The sequence below is a fragment of the Cervus elaphus genome, chromosome 4 (assembly GCF_910594005.1).
Source record: "Cervus elaphus chromosome 4, mCerEla1.1, whole genome shotgun sequence".
Classification (NCBI taxonomy): domain Eukaryota; kingdom Metazoa; phylum Chordata; class Mammalia; order Artiodactyla; family Cervidae; genus Cervus; species Cervus elaphus.
Window position 1 is genome coordinate 17558521 of NC_057818.1, and position 17731 is coordinate 17576251.

Consider the following 17731-nt stretch of genomic DNA (forward strand, 5'->3'; position numbering starts at 1 on the left):
AACCAAGTAAATTAAATACCAGAACTTTCCAACTTGGTAAAGAAATGTGTGAAAGAGAATAATTTAGACCAAACTGTTAATCTGTTCTTTTTTTCTTGTAGCTAGAGTAACAGTGCCTGCCTTGCTTACCCCTACTTTCCTATGTCACGTTTGATTTGGAAAAGATAAATTATGCAAAAGATCATATTATCTAATCATCCTGTAAATTACTCCCTGAAAATAATTTGACTCTTTTGTGACCATATGGACGGCCAGCCTCCTCTGCCCATGAGATTTCCCAGGCAAGAATACTGGAGTGGGTTGCCATTTCCTTCTCCATGTTTTAACATTTGTCATGTTATTGTAGTTGTTGGTTTACATGCCTGCCTCTCTGGCAGGGGTCCTCGTAGTAGGGAATGTGTCTTTTTCTTCTCTGTCTTCTATTAGACTAGTTTGGTATTTGACAGGGCTAGAGAAAGGAAATGAAATAGAAAACCACTATTGATTTTTGTGTCTAATGATTATAGGCATTGTACAAACTGGTTTATATGTATTATGTCAGAGTTTAATGCTTTTCTGAAATAAATATTACTATACCCATTTTACAGATGGATAGTGTAAGTCTCAGAAAGGTTTGGTAATTTTTCCAAGGCCGTACAGTTGTCAGGTGGCAGAACCAAAACAAAGTTGTAAACTGAAGAAGGAAAAGTGAAAGGGATGTCAAGCATGGAAGCAGTGATTTTGTAATGGTATGAAGGAGTTAACAGAGGAAATATTTTGCTTCCTGAACAACCTAGCTTAATACCACATCACAGAAAACTCATTTCACCTGTGCTGTTGGACACTGAGAGGCTTGTGGAAATGATCTGAAAAATTAAGTGGAAAGATGTTATATCTGTGCAAAATGTATGTTGAGATTGATAATATATATCATTTATCATGTTTAAAAGGTGTAATTGTCACTTTCTTCTTCCCTGTTAGTACTGGGATGAGACCAAGTCCACAAGTCTAACAGTAATTTTATTAGTGAGTTCCTTCTTCCTTATCCAAAGGAAAGTAATTTTCAGAGATTATAAGCTACTTTATTTGAGAGTTTACCCTCCCTTATTTCACCCTGACTTGTTCCTATTGGGGGGGGTCCATCATTTTCTTGTTGCCTAGGTAATTCTGGTGCCAACTCTCTGCTGATTAGCTATGAATGAGACTTAGACTGTTCACACTACAGAGCCTCTAACAGTGTTAACATGAGAAAAGTTGCTTGGAGACTGTGTTTGTTTCAAACCTTTGCTACTCATTCATATTTGGAAGAAACTGTAAGCAGCTGACTGTGTACATTTCACAGATTCATTGTGTTCTACATTGTGGTTTTCCACTGGGGATAAAGTAACACCAAAAGGACATCCTTTTATAGCAGCTGGGGGCTTTCTGGAGTTCTGTAGCAAATGGGCTTTATTTTGAAGTATGTGTTCTACTAATCAACATACAGAAGATTCCTGGTTCAATAGGAAAGCAAACTTAATATCTTTCTAAATGTTTTCAGGATTCAATCTGAAACTAGCATGTTTAACAGGCAATAGAATAAGAGCAGCCAGGAATTGGTTTTCATTTTTAAAGCAATTTGCAAAAAATTGAACTTGTTTCTTGAAATAGATACTGAGTACAGTAGAAATTTTACATAAATAAGCCATTCTACTATCAAAGGAAGAGTCACAGAAAAAAACACGGTGATCTGAAAATACTATTTTAATATTGAAGAGTATAAATAGTAGAGATTTCATAGAAACATGGTAGTGGAGATACCCAGTCCTTAATGAAAAGTTACAATGTTGCTGTTGCACATGGCTCACATAGGAACTGAAACTCTGAGAGCAGTCAGTTTTGAAAGATCAGGGTGCCGGTACCTGGCTGAGTACAGGGCTGCTCAAGGAAAGGCACGATGAGGATCTAACAGGAGGCAAAACGGTGTCACTGGACTGAAAGTGTAAAGGGTCTTAACTCTGAGACAGTGGTTCAAGAAAGCTGACTGCCTAGTTGGCTGGGGAGAACAGCACAGCACTGGCAGAAATTCAAGTGCTGGTGTTTAGACCTTGCATGATCCACCTTAGTGTAATCTGGAGACAGTCTCCTAACATTTATGAAGGATAGTTCTCTAATCTGTGAAATTATTTGGCTGAATCTTATTCATGAATCTCTGTCTAGCACTTTTGTCGCTGGCTTCCATGATCTAGGTTACTGGTAACTTTTGAGTGATTTTAGTAGTGTGCTGAGAAGCCAGATTGTAGGGAGTTAAAGATTGATTAAATGGTGGGGGACCATCTGTTCAGGAAGTAAGTGTGCTGCAGTCCAAGACAGGTTATAAGCCTATCCTAATTTAGTAGATATGTATATAGCACTCCTAAACATGGATTTATACCTGCTTCCCTTTTTTACATTCTTGTTTCAGATATGTTCACAGTTTTTAAAGGTTTATTAATCTTAGGTGATTTAGGGAAGTTTTGCATGAAGCTCAGTTTTATTTGTTCATTCTAATGCTCTGAAATGGTTTAACTAGTTTGAGACATAATTTCTACTTAAAGGATTAAAAAAAAAAAACTACTTCATTAGCTTGGCAAAGAAAGAAAGTGCTTGTGTGGGACCAAAAACCCAAAATTATCTACAAGCATGGGAATGAATTTGAGTGCTGAACAGAAGTTCGTATGATTATCATAATGAAACAGCATAAAATAGTCAAGGCATCAGAAATGCTTCTGAAAGCCTAGTCTGAATATGAGTTCTCTTCAGGAATACTGTCTTCAGTCTTTAAGGGAAATAAAAGGCTCCTATTAACTAGTATTTATACCAGAGCCAATGAAAATTAAATGCTTTGTCAAAGGCATCAAGACCTGAGAAAAGTTAAATTTGAAGTTAAAAAAAAATTAAATATAATAACATCATTCTAATTAACCCACTGAACTTGTTAAAATTAGAAGTTCCGATAATAGGCATGACATATAATGAAAGATTTCATCTACAAGATGAAAACTTCTTATAGTCATAGCTGAAATGTAAAAGAAGAAAAATAGTCCAAAGCAAGAAAACAAGGTTTATTATCCAGAATAAAGATGTCCAGGGTCTTGTTTGATCTAGTACTTATGTTTGATCTAATACTTATGATCTAATATTGTTTTAATGAATCTACTACAGGTACCAATTTGTGCCCTCTTATGATTCAACACACTGAGCCTGCTTATATTCCTGGCATTTTACTCTGAGAACAGAATCCTGTTTATTCATAAACATAAATAAATTTATGAATTTACCTGGGACTTTCCTACTTCCCTTTTTTCTTATTTTTGAATCTTCAAAAAGTTTAAAGGTCTTTTTGATCTTTGAAGAAAAGTATATTCTTTATATCTATTCTAACCCTCTCTTATTTAATGATTCATATTACAAGGAGCTGCCTTGGGAGCCTACTTCCTGAGGAGCAGTGTGCTCTTACAAGGTCCTTAGAGAGTTACAGGTGTTTTTGCCATTGTACTGAATAAAACATGAGTATTTTTGGTCAGCTGCTTGAAGCAATATTTACATTTATGGCATATCATCATGATAGAACAGATCCTGTGTGTTGAAGCACCCTTGAGAGAATTCAGGTTCACATTTATCATTTTCAGTGACACCCAAGCTTGAATCTGAGAAGTTAACTAGCACATTTAATATACCAATTAAAATGGATTGATCTACTTTGGCAGTCTTTGGAGAAAAGGCCAATATGAAAGAAATATTTTTTAGTGTAAGAGCTTAAAGCTTCTAAATTTAAAATGAAAGTCAGTACTTATTTACTAAACCACATTTAGAATGAAAGTCAGTATTTATTTACTAAACCAGGTACATATTTATACAGATCTGAGCTAAAAACATATACACTTAATCTCTCATTTTTCAAATTAATGAAGGAAAAAGGGTTTCATACTTTGTTTTCTGAAAATACAGGTGCATAAATTTTTACATGAATTATTTCCTTGAAGATTAAAGAATACTACATATGTATGTAATACATATTATTTTTAAGGAGATGGTATAGTATAGTGGCTTTGCGTCATACAGGCCTAACTCTAAAACTGATTTCTTCTACTTACTAACTCTGTGACCTTGGAAGGTTTAATTAATCTCTCTAAGCCTCACTTTCTTCCTCTATTAAATAGAGATAATACTTCATAACTCATGTGGTTGTATGTAATTAAATGGTAATAGTGTATGTAAAGCTCTTAACAAAATGTCTGACATTATAAGACCTAAATAAATATTATTGCTAGTTTTATTTTGTTCCAGTAACTTATTTTATAAATAACATTACTTTCTCATTAGTGAGAATGAAAAAATTCTAAAAAGTCTGGAGAAAAACATATTCTCAATGTATTGGCTGTTCATATGTACAGGCTTTCTTATCATATGTAGCCTAACTGGATATTCAGTTTTGCATTTGCTAATACTTACTTACACTATCATAGTTATTTTTCATATTATTTCTACAAAATGTTCTTTTAAATGCCTAGATGATATTTCTTTATTTGGCTATATCAAGTTTCCTGTCTCTTTAATGTAATTTCTATTCTAGAAATACATTGGGATTCCCTGATAGCTCAGTTGGTAAAGAACTGAGCTCCTGCAATGCAAGAGAGAAGAATCCTCCTGCAATGCAGGAGACCCTGGTTCGATCCCTGGGTTGGAAAGATCTGCTGGAGAAGGCTGGCTACCACTGGCTACCCGCTGGCTACCCACTCCAGTATTTTTGGGCTTCCCTGGTGGCTCAGCTGGTAAAGAATCTGCCTGCAATGCAGGAGACCTGGGTTTGATCCCTGGGTTGGGAAAATCCCCTGGAGAAGGGAATGGCTACCCACTCCAGTATTCTGGCCTGGAGAATTCCATGGACTGTATAGTCCATGGGGTCACAAAGAGTCAGACACAACTGAACGACTTTCACTTCATCCATTTAATAAGGGCTGTTTAAGATTTAATTTTTTAATTAATTTATTTATTTTAATTGTAGGCTAAACTTTATAATGTTGTGGTGGTTTTTGCCATACATTGACATGAATTACATTTTTAAGAAACTGCTGATATGACTAAATTGCTTTTCATCTAAAGGTCTCTACCTACTTTTCTGTTTCTAAATTAAATATTTTATATTCTGTAGCATTCGTTAGCTAATGAAAATAAGGCAAGAGATTATAAAATAAAACCATTTTTCATACCTACATAAAAATCATAAAAATGAAAATCACTTTCTAGAAGCTTTCCTAACACACACTTGATCTGAATGTATTGTTATAGACCTTAGCCTAGATTGGGGAATGTTTTTTTTTTTATTCAAATGTATCTATATAAACTGTAAAACCATTATGTTTATTGCCTGTACTCCACATACATGATAGAATATTAAAAGTATATTAAGAGAATATTAAGATTATCAAGAGCATCTTGTTTTATTCCATCAAAATAGGGCAGGAGACTGAGATTCAAAAAGTGACAGTCTGAGGTCACATGGGTCTATATGCAAGGATGGAACCCAGCTGTCCTGAAGTGTGGGCTGGTGAGCCATGTGTCCCATGGTCAAAGTGCACATTTACTGTATGGTATTAAAGAAGACAGGCTTCCCTGATGGCTCAGTGCTGAAGAACCTGACTGCCAGTGCAGGAGACATGGGTTTGATCCCTGGGTCAGGAAGATCTCCTGGGAAAGGAAATGGCAACCCACTCTGGTATTCTTGCCTGGGAAATCCCATGGACAGAGGAGCTGGGCTACAGTGCATGGGGTCGCAAAGAGTAGAGCACAACTTAGCAACTAAACAGCAGCAACAAAATTAGAGAAAATACTGTTCAGTGACACTTATTAACAATGATAGGCAGACTATCCAGGACCATCACAATGGGTATAGGGACCACTGCTGTATGATTTTACAGTGGGGACAGAGATTGGATTCAATTCCAAATACAGCATGGGCAAAAGGGAATTTATAGCCAAGGAGCAGGGTAGGGGTCAGTGGATGGAAAATTACTCAGAGGAAATATCACGGGAAAGGGGGATTCTGTCTAACCCAACCCAGCAGCCAACAAGATTCTTTGCTTAAGACAGTCCAGGGTGATCAGATATCGCTCGGGGGATGGAAACAGATGAGAAATATGAACAGATACAGAAGGTAAACAAATAGTTATTGATGGTGAGGGTTCTAGTTAGACTGATGTAGGATTCTTGCTGAAACTCAGTTTTCTAAGGAAGCATACTGATGAGCCTCCGAGGAGGTTCGGGAGCTTGACCGAAGTTTGATGAAGTGAAGAATCATTGTCAGTGGGACTTACTAATGTTGTTTTCCTATGTCCTCATTGTCCCTGATTATGACTAAGAGAGATAGTCTTAAGCAGGCATATCTTTTACTATTGCATCTTCCACATAATAACTAGCGTAGTGCTTCTGTAGCTAGGCCAACAGATAATCATTTATCAACCAGTCACCGGTAGGAATGTGAAACCACATTTACTTTCTGTCATCCCTTTGTTTTCTCCTATGTTGGAAAGTTTTTTCATTTATTTTTGTTTTTTTAGTACTCAGAGTTTGACCCTATTAATGCTCATTATATATTAAAATACTTCTTGTATGAACTTTTTAAATGTCTGCTGATTAAACATTATTGTTGGGCTGTTTTGCAGAAGTTAAGATTTGAATTTGTGAAGAGTTGAAAAGAATGTAAAGGAAGTATTAGCTTCATTAAGTAACAAGACATTTGAATATATATTTTAGATTATATTCATTTTTTAAAAAATGAAATTTTGAGTTTTTGACCTGTTAAATTCCTTTTATCTCTTTGTATGTCTTTGATAAAGATTGTCCCTATACACATGCAAGTCGGTGTTTTAATTTGGACAAGTGCTTTTTTAAAAATATGTAAGATAGTTCCACTTTAAAAATTAGCCCTATATTGATGGTTTTGATTTGGCATAGATAAAACTTAAGTGCCTGTTGCATTTTCTCAGATTACATTATCCTGTTGCATCCCATACTTCTTAAGACTATTAAATTAGAGATGTCAGAATATAATGCCTAGGAAATATCTCTTTTGAAAGTCACTTTCAGTGGCTTACAAGAAGGCAATATTCATATAAAGCATATAAATTTCATATAATTTGATAAATTTTATGAATTTTCATGAAAAAAATCTTCAGATTTTATTGTTCTTAATTATTTTTTTGAGCATTTTATTATTTCCTCGGTCTTATTTAAAACATGTTTCATCATGGGAGCCTGTGATTTGGAGAGTGAAAGGAACACTGGGGCAAGGCCAGACAACTGAACACTGATTATGACTCCTCTATCATTAATCAGAAACTGAAGAAACTAATAAAGTTAGCCTAAATATATGAGTTAAAGGTGGCAATGAAGAAATAATTATGTGTAGCCAAGCATGAGCCCTTCCTTGCGACTGCGTAAAAATTGTTAAAAGCGGGAGATAGACTTTAAAGTTCCCAGGAGTGTCTGTGATAATAAAGATTAAAACTAGGCTAACGGAGATAGGGCATTAAGAGATACAAACTACTATATATAAAAGAAATAACTATAAGGATATATTGTACTTCACAGGGAATATAGGCAATATTTTATAACTTTAAATGCAGTATAATCTATAAAAATTTTGAATCACTGTGTTGTAAACTTGAAACTACTATAATATTGTAATTCAGCTATACTTCAATAAGACTAATGTATTCCAGTAATGTTGAGATGCCTCTAGTAATGAATAGATCTTTTCTTTTGAATTGCAGGCATTAACTCACCCAACTATAGAGATGTTTAATTATATCTGACCTTAAAAAAAAAAAAATCCTCAATTGTGCCCCTCTGTCATGTTCTTCTTCCTTTCTTTCAAACATCTTAGAAAAATATTTGTATGATCTCCATTTCTTCAGCTTCCAATCACTCCCTATATGCAGTCTGACTGCTTATACCACAGATCTACTAAAATCAAATACAGAAGGTTACTCATAACCTCCTAATTGAAAAATCCATTGATCTCTTTTCAGATTTTAGTCTCATTGTCCTCAAAGGCATTCAACACCATTGAACACTCCCTTCTTTAAACTCTGTAAAAGCTTAGAAGTAATTTTTGATTGCTCTGTACCTATCTATGTCACTACTTCTCCCCCTCCCAGGCCAGTCGTGTCAATTCTATGTCCTAAATATTCCTGAAATCTTTTCACTTGCTCTTTCTTCATTCCAACCACTCTGATCTTTCAACTGCAGCCCTCAATGAATCTCCTTGTGCCCACTCTCTCTTCTGCAAACCATGTCTATATAGTAGCCATTATAATGTAGGTTAATATAGATAAAATGTTTGGGCAGAAACTGACATATAGTAGGTACTATATATATATTTATTACTGTTGTTCTAAAAATGTAAATTACATTGAGTCTTTTTGTTGTTTGAAACTCTTTTAGTGGCTTTTCACTCCACTTAGATGAAAGCCAAATCCCTTGTTGCCTTAGAAGTCACTTTTGAACTCTGTGGGAGAAGGTGAGGGTGGGATGTTGCGAAAGAACAGCATGTATATTATCTATGGTGAAACAGGTCACCAGCCCAGGTGGGATGCATGAGACAAGTGCTCGGGCCTGGTGCACTGGGAAGACCCAGAGGAATCAGGTGGAGAGGGAGGTGGGAGGGGGGATCGGGATGGGGAATACGTGTAAATCTATTGCTGATTCATGTCAATGTATGACAAAACCCACTGAAAAAATAAATTAATTAATTAAAAAAAAAAAAAAAAAAAGAAGTCCCTTTTGGGCCTTAACTCCACCCTCATACTTTTTCTTTTGCTTACCTGTTATGCTCCAAATACACTAGTTTCCTATTAGTTCCTCAAACACTTCAAGTCTTTTCTTCTCAGGGCCTTTGCTGTTCATTCTACCTGAGTACTTGTTAGTAGATCTTGTTTCTTTTTGCTGTTGAATCCAGTCTCAGATTTAATGACATCCTCCAGGAGAATTATTTTCTGACCATCAATCTAAAGTAGGCCTATCTCCAGTTACTTTATTGTATCACCCTTTACATTTATCCATTTTATTCTTACAGCTCAGATACCTTTTTCTATAAAATCCTCCATTCTCTGAGACTAAATCAGCTACTCCCTCCCTTGCCTTCAAAGCACTGGTTAATAGCATTGAATTTACTATTCTACTAAACTCCATATATAGTTTGCCTTCTCTGTTATATGGTGAGTTCCTGAAGAATAGGAATAACATTGCATCAGTCTTTCTGCCATCCCTGGTGCCTACCGTGATACCTGGATAAATGAACAGGTAAATAAACCCTCTAAGGCAGGAGAATTTCTAGTACACAGACTTTGTTGAGTTGTGATCTCATTAATAGGGAAGACTTTTAGGTTTATTCTGCTGAGAGCAATGGTAGCATGTGTCCTCTACAGTCAGGTCCTCAGTGAGAAGCCACTCTAGAAATAATCTGGCCTCAACCAGTGAAGATGGCTCTATACAGTTGAAAGCTCATGGGATTCTAGAGCTTGCTGAATTCCTCAGTGTAACTGTTTGATCTCTAACCCAGCAGCTATAAAAAACTTATCACAGATTCCCCTTTCTCTGTTTAATTAGCCCAGTCTTTTTGTCCTTGGGAAGAGCATCTAGTGCTGAAAGAGAAAGTAGCACAGGCTTTTATACTTCTTACCCTTCAAAGCCTGTCTTCTTAGGTGGCTTTCACGTTGTACTGAAGGTCCTGTCTGTCCATTTCCACTCACACTTGGAGTTGTGCACTCGGCAGTCCTCTAGTGTGTGAACACAATGAGTCAGTGCTTCTCCACCTGGGCCCATGTAGTCACTTTAGCATTATTCCCAGGAAATAGACAAGACCTCTAGCATGGTCATTTCTTTAAGATAAAAATACAGAAGCATCCAGTTACCGCATGTGCTTAGACAGGAGTGAAAACAGTTTTACAAATCAATTTGTTGTGACAAAGTGATGATTAGTATTCTCTTCCAAGATAATTGCAGTCACTGAAAGGACTGCTTTCCAAAAACATTGCCTGATTTATTCATTCAGACATTTGAAACTATATGTCTGAGGTCTGGGAATTCTTTTTAATATTCATTTGTTTTCCTCTTAAAAGCTAGTATAATCACTAATTCAGTGTATAAATACAGGGGTCCTAAAGGGCCATTTTATCCCTGGCCATCTTCACTCTTAAGCCAGGTTTAGCTTTTTAACTATGCTCATTGTTGTTATTTGTCAGGTATTTCCACTTGCCTTTCCTCTGCTTCCCTGTTAATTTTCTCCATGTAGCTACTTTGGCTTGGTTGAAAATGTCAGAACAAGATGCCAGGGTGTTAGAATCAGGATGTGCCTGTGTTCAAACTGCTATAGTCTGTTACTTGGCTCTTGTAGAAAAAGTACTGTGACTAGGGTGTCGCAAAGATTCGGACACGACTGAGTGACTGAACTGAACTGATGGTGTCTCAAGTTGAAATTGAGATGTATTAATATAAAGCATCTGCCTGGTTTCTTCAGCTAATGAGGTTTTGCTGAAAAATGAGTGTAATGAAACAATGCTGGATGTTGGCAGGACCTACTGATGAAGGCTAATGAGCATAAATAAATTTCTGTAAGGCCTGAGCAGCAGAGGCAGAGAATGTTTCAAATGCACTGCCCTTGAGGCAAGACCAGCTTGTGTGGGGTGTGACCTGTTGTTTGTTGGCTTCTTTTATTCTTTTCTTCTCTCCCTCCTCCTATGCTCTTCTTTCAGTAAAAGATCCATTCAAGCCAGCCACAGTATATTGTTTTATGCAGCATAGAGCATGTTAAAAATAAAGCTGCTTAGACCAGGGCTTAATACAATGTTGCAAAAATAAGAATTACATTTTTACATACTGTATACATTATTTAATAGAAGAAACTTAATTGCCAAGAATTTAAGAAATAAATTCTATCAAAAAGGAGATAAGAAAATAGGTGTTTTGTACACACCACTTGGAATTTAGTTTTCTTCAAACGTGATTTCAAGAGAATGTAGAGTGGTAGAACACAAAGGCATTTGCTCACACCTCTGCTCCCTGTTCATAGTAATGCTTCCTAAGGCCCACTTGACTTCACATTCCAGGATGTCTGGCTCTCGGTGAATGATCACAACATCATGGTTATCCAGATCATTAAGATATTTTTGTACAGTTCTTCTGTGTATTCTTGCCACCTCTTCTTAGTCTCTTCTGCTTCTGTTAGGTCCATGCCATTTCTGTGTTTTATTGAGCCCATCTTTGCATGAAATGTTCCCTTGGTATCTCTAATTTACTTGAAGAGATCTCTAGTCTTTCCCATTCTATTGTTTTCTTTATGTCTTTGCATTGTTCACTTAGGAAGGCTTTCTTATCTCTCCTTGTTATTCTTTGGAACTCTGCATTCAAATGGGCATATCTTTTTTCCTTTGCCTTTCACTTCTCTTCTTTTCTCAGACATTTGTAAGGCCTCCTCAGACAATCATTTTATCTTATTGCTTTTCTTTTTCTTAGGGATGGTTTTGATCACTGTCTCCTGTACAAGGTTACAAACGTCAGTCCATAGTTCTTCAGGCATTCTATCAGATCTAATCCCTTCCAGCAGAGCTATTTCAAATCCTAAAATATGATGCTGTTAAAGTGCTGCACTCAATATGCCAGCAAAGTTGAAAAACTCAGCAATGGCCACAGGACTGGAAAAGGTCAGCTTTCATTCCAATCCCATAGAAGGGCAATGCTAAAGAATGTTCAAACTATGGCACAATTGCCCTCACTTCACATGATAGCAAGGTAATGCTCAAAGTCCTCCAAGCTAGGCTTCAACAGTACGTGAAACAAGAACTTCCAGATGTACAATTGGATTTAGAAAAGGCAGAGGAACAAGAGATCAAATTGCCAATATCCGCTGGATCATAGGAAAAGCAAGGGAATTTCAAAAACACATCTACTTCTGCTTCATTGACTACACTAAAGCCTTTGACTGTGTGGGTCACAACAGACTGGAAAATTCTTAAAGACATGGGAATACCAGACCACCATACCTGCCTCTTGAGAAACCTGTATGCAGGTCAAGAAACAAGTTAGAACTGGGTATGGAACCACAGATTGTTTCCAAGTTGGGTGAGGAGTAGTCAAGGCTGCCTATTGTCACACTGCGTATTCAACTTATATGCAGAGTATATCATGCGAAATGTTGGACTGGATGAAGCACAATGGAAACAAGATTGCCAGGAGAAATGTTGAATGTTGAGTTTGAAGCCAAATTTTTCACTCCCTTCTTTTACTTTCCGCAAGAGGTTCTTTAGTTCTTCTTCGCTTTCTGCCATAAGGGTGGTGTCATCTGCACATCTGAGGTTATTGATATTTCTCCTGGCAATCTTGATTCTAGCTTGTGCTTCATTCAGGCCAGCATCTCGCATGATGTACTCTGCATATAAGTTGAATAAGCAGGGTGACAATATACAACCTTGACATACTCCTTTCCCAATTTGGAACCAGTCATTGTTCCATGTCCAGTTCTAAGTGTTGCTTCTTGACCTGCATACTGGTTTCTCAGGAGACAGTAAGGTGGTCTGGTATTCCCATGTCTTTAAGTATTTTCCACAGTTTGTTGTGATCCAGGTGGTCAAAAGCTTTAGTATAGTCAATGAAGCGGAAGTAGGTGTTTTTCTGGCGTTCTCTTCCTTTTTCTATGATCCAAATAATTGAATCATATTAATTAATTATTAAAATTAAATTTGAAAAAGAAGAGGGGAAGGGAAACCATTAGGGTACATTCACATTTAAGTTTCTCTATATACCCTTTGAAAGTTGTATTTTATGATTTTATTTATAACTCCTAGCTGAAAATCAAGCCTTGTTACTTTGACCTGATTTGAGTAATTTGAAAACTAGAATCTAGACAGATGTACATGCAGTGTTTTAATTACCATAGTTTAAAATTTTGAGCGAGATGGGTTGCAGTATTAATATAGTAGTGCCCAGCTCATGGGCAAGCTATGCTATAAAAGCTTCTCTTCTACTGTGTACTTAAAACTGATAAAGATAGTAAATTTTATGTTATGTGGGCAAGAATACTGGGTTGCCATTTCCTTTTCCAGGGAGATCTTCCCTACCCAGGGATCGAATCCACATCTCCTGCATTGGTAGGCAGATTCTTTACCACCCAGCCACCAGGAAAGCCCATACATTCCTTAATTGCTTATTAAAAATATGTGTGCGTTTAGTTAGGATTCTTTCCCATAGTTAGAAATATCCTGTTTAAATTTGCAAATATTTCTTTTTATGCTGAAGGGAAGATTTTTGTATTGTTAATAAAAATGTAACAATATTTCTTTTAAAAATATTCTTCCAGATTACCAAATAAGTGCCAACTGCCTTCTTTAGGTATAAGGTGCTGGGTACATGCTGAGTGAGAAGAGAGCATGAGAGGGTCCTCAGAGGTGCACTCTGTAATACAGACCACTCATAAGCTTGCAAAAAGCCCTGGCAGAGAGGACAGGCGACTCCTACAGACATCATCTGCTGTTGGTGATAGAGACTGTGGTCTTAGCACCCTCATGTCTGTGGGACTTTATGGAGGAGACCAGGTTGAGAGAGTGAGTCAGAAACTGGATAAGCAGAAAGGAACAGCCCAAAGGTAGGCCAGTGGACAGGAACTTGAGATGAAATTGACGTTTGCTTGTTTAATGGAGTGTTCTAAAGCGAACGGAGGGGACACAAGCAGGGAACTGCAGGGAGCAGTGAAGTTGTGAAGATCATCAGGAAGTTGGGGCTTTATTTGGGAAATACTGGTTTTGGAGTATAAAGTGACATCCTAAACATGACACAAAAATCTGTTACTCACCCGCCCTTCCTTCTTCCCTTTTCTTCGTTCACTCAACAAATATTTTTTTTACCACTTCCTTTGTGAAAATCACTCACACAAGAAAATTAACCTGACCATAAAGTACAAAAGATAGGCAGAAGCAAATGTGAAGCAGAAAGTCCAGAAGGCCTGAAACAGTGATCCAGGATTGTGGTCATGTTACTGGATTGATCAAAGGGCTAATGTTTTTTAAACACTTAAGAGTACATTCCAAATATTTTATAATAACTATAAATGGAATGTAACCATTAAAAATTGTGAATCACTATATTGTATAACTATAATTTAAATAATGTTATGCATTATTTAAATTGTTATGCATTTCAATAGAAAATAAAGTATGTATATTATATTGAAAAAGAAACATATGTCTGATACAGTTAAATGCTTATGTATGTTATGTGTTATCCTCGAAACCCTATAGATACTTTTTTATTATCCCAGTTTACCAGTGAGGAAACTGAGGCTTAGCAAGGTTAATTGATATAGTCACACAGCAAATAATAGTATAAATATCATTTGTTTAGCAGATCAAAGTTTGTAAATATTTCTTTTGGCCCTCTTTTGTTTGATCCTCTGCCTTTGTGTTAGGCCTCCTACATACCTTTATTCTCATTTTTTATTTTACATAAACACAGAAGAACATAGAGAAACCTGCCTGGGCAGTCATTCATCAGATAGTAAGCACCTACTGTGCGGCAGGCATTTTTTCTTGGCATTGGGGCCATGGTGATAGACAGGGTAGATCAAGTTGCCTGACGTCAGGGAGTTGTTTTCTGGTAGGGATGAATAACAGTGAATATATAAGTAAATAAAATCAAGTCATTTCTAGAAATGACAAGTACTGTTAAGCAGACAAATAAGGTAACGTAATAGAGGAGGGCTGCCATGGTAGAACATGAAGGCCTTTCTAAGGAAGGGATGATAGTTGAGACCTGCATAACAAGAGGACCTCATGCAACAGTCTAAAGGAAAAGCATTCCAAGCAAGAGTGCACCAAGAGCAGAGGCCCTGTGATAGGAACATAGTTGGCATGTTCAAGGAACAGAGAGACCCCAGTGTGGCCAAAATGTGGTGAAGAAGAGAAGAGAATGAGAAAATAGTAGGCTGGAGCTAGATTATGTAAGGACTTGTAGGCTGTTGTAAGCAGCTTGGTTCTTATTCTGTGAACAGTGGGAATTCAGTGGAGAGTTTTAAATAGGGTATCTGTGTGTATGCATGTGGGGGATGGTGGTGGGAGAGGGTGAGATCGTCTAATTTGCACCAATTTTGTCACCAAAATCCTGTAACCCTTCCCTTATAAATTACCTTCATTTGATAAAGTAATTGATAAAATACCTTAATCTTCTCTTTTCATTTTTTTTAATAATTATTTTAATTTTTTTTGGCTGCATCAGGTCTTAGTTGCTCAGGCTTACTAACTGTGGCTTGCTTGGACTTAGTTGCTCTGTACCATGTAGGATCTTACTAATAGATCTTAACCAGGAATCAAACCCACATCTCCTGCATTGGAAGGCAGATTCTCAACCACTGGACCACTAGGAAGTCCCATCTCTCTTCATTTTTATAGCAATATTCAGGATTGAAAAGTAACAATGGCAACAGTAACAATCACTTTAGGACATTGTATATTCTATGTGAGAGGAGTCACTGAGTATGTATGCGTGCATGCTGAGTTGCACAGTCGTGTCCGACCCTTTGAGACACGATGGACTGTAGCCTGCCAGGTTCTGCTGTCCATAGAATTGTCCAGGCAGGAATACTGGAATGGGTTGCTATTTCCTACTCTGTGGCAGATAGATTCTTTACCTCTGTGCCACCTTGGAGCCCTTCAAATATGTGTGTGTGTGTGTATTCTTCCATACTTTGTGAACCTAAAAGCAGAAAGTACTATAATATTATGAAGAATAATACCATTCAGAAATAGAATGTGTTAATTACTATTAGGAAGTTTTCAGAGAGACTTCATTGGTTTAGACAACAATTTTGGTGATCTGAAAAAAATTATGAAAATATAGAGAAAAGTAGTTCCAACTTTGTCACTGAACGGAAGAGAATGGTTGTGGTGGGACTGGCCATGTAAAATTCTTTCTGTGAAAAGAAATGGGGTGAAGGGTACTACTTGGGCTAGGGTTGAAAACCTAAGCTCATTATGGTAGACAGTTTGTGAATTGGAAGTTTCTGAAATGCTGTTTTCACAATAGAAGTGTTCTTCAACCGTCAAATAGTCCCCTAACCAGATGCTTACTCTGATTCAACATGTTGTAGTAGGCATTTTAGATCTGAGTGCTCTGTCATGCAAATAGAAATAACATTGTCCTAAACGGGCCTGTGATTCTAATAGAAGATACCGATTCGCCAATTAGGATCTACAAGCTACCTTTTTTATATTTGGAATAATGTCTGTATTCTAATAGATGTATTCACTTGCTTTTTATTTAAAAACTCTAATTGTCCTCAAGATAGTGGTCCACTGTAAGTTTACTTCCCCTTTTGATGAATAAATTTCATCCAAGAAAAATAAATTTTAATGTTTTCATTTGTTAGAAATCTTGAGACTCTGAATAATTACTTTTTCTCATCTTTTTGAGTAACATCAACTTTTAAAGTTGTTATCAAATAAAAATCAAATTTATAGCATTTTTTAATGTGTATTTATTTTTGTGGGGTTGTTCCATCATGTTTTCTCTCATCTGTTCCTTTAAATCACATTGAGGACTGCCTGAAATGGCATTTTCATGATGATTCTGAGAACCATCCTTCTACTGTATGTTGTTTACTGCTGATATATGTATTCTGGTGTTTCTTGCCTGCTACCATACATAAATTCTAGTGGCATATTGAATACGATAGAGAGGAGGTGACTGATGGTAAATCACAAACATTTTACAGCATCCTATTGAGAATGTTGGATTCATTACTATAAAGAAATTATGTTTGATCAGTATTTTCAGAGCCTCCTAATACTGTAGTTTATTGGTGCTTCTTAATGTTAATTATATACAAGTTCAAAATTGGGTTCATTTTAACAATGCATAATATATGCTACAGTGAATCTTTTCCACACAAAAAAGAATAGTAAATGTCCAACACTATGTTTGATTAGAACTATTGAGCCCAACAGCTTGTATTTAACATACACAGTGTTAATTATATAGTCAACTGGGTAGTTCACTCTCTACTGTAGAAGCTGTATATTAGAATAAAGCTATTTTGATGTATGAGGTGCCCAAGGAAAACTGGCTAACAAAAAAGGGAAAAGCTTTTTGTGGTGAAGATGTCGAATGAACAATTTTAACTCACAGTCACTTTTTTTAGAGAACATGTAAGTTGGGTTTTTATTTTTAGTTCCTACTTTTCCCTTCAGAGTTAAATGATGGAAAAATGACTCTCAGTCCCTAAACTACTCTTATGCATCATTCAAAACAGCCCTGAAAGTCTAGCCCCTCTGGCCCTCTGGCAGTGGTGAGATTTATGGCTTTCCATTCCTTGGTATTCCATTACTCTGTCTACACCATCAAATTGATTAGTAGGCAAATGGAGAGCAAGGAAGGAGAGGCGACTGCTTAGAGCCAGCTGGTGTCGGTCATTTTAATGAACTGCTTAGAGATGGTTAATGTTGTCCTTGGTTCTCATTATTGTCAGTGATGATCAGATCTTTTAAAATGTTCCCTCCTCTTATTCTGTATTACAGGGTCCACTGGAAAATGATCTGGTTGTTTATGTAGCACTCATAGCAGAAAGCCAACGGTATGAAATCCAGATGGGTGGTATGTTCTTTTGACAGAGAGGGAAGGGGGTTGATTGCTTTAGGCTTATAATATTGTGTATGGTGGTAGAAATTAGTTTCATAGACCTCTTGAC

At 36.6% G+C, this 17731-nt stretch overlaps 1 protein-coding gene across 4 annotated transcripts in view; it reads left to right on the forward strand.

The window, feature by feature from the left end:
- PHKB (phosphorylase kinase regulatory subunit beta) overlaps positions 1-17731 on the forward strand; it is a 225342-nt gene that overhangs the window by 150784 nt on the left and 56827 nt on the right. For all 4 annotated transcript variants that reach the window (XM_043898383.1, XM_043898384.1, XM_043898385.1 and 1 more), the window contains one exon: positions 17562-17617. In XM_043898383.1, coding sequence (XP_043754318.1) covers positions 17562-17617 — 56 coding nt within the window. The remainder of the gene's footprint in view (positions 1-17561; positions 17618-17731) is intronic.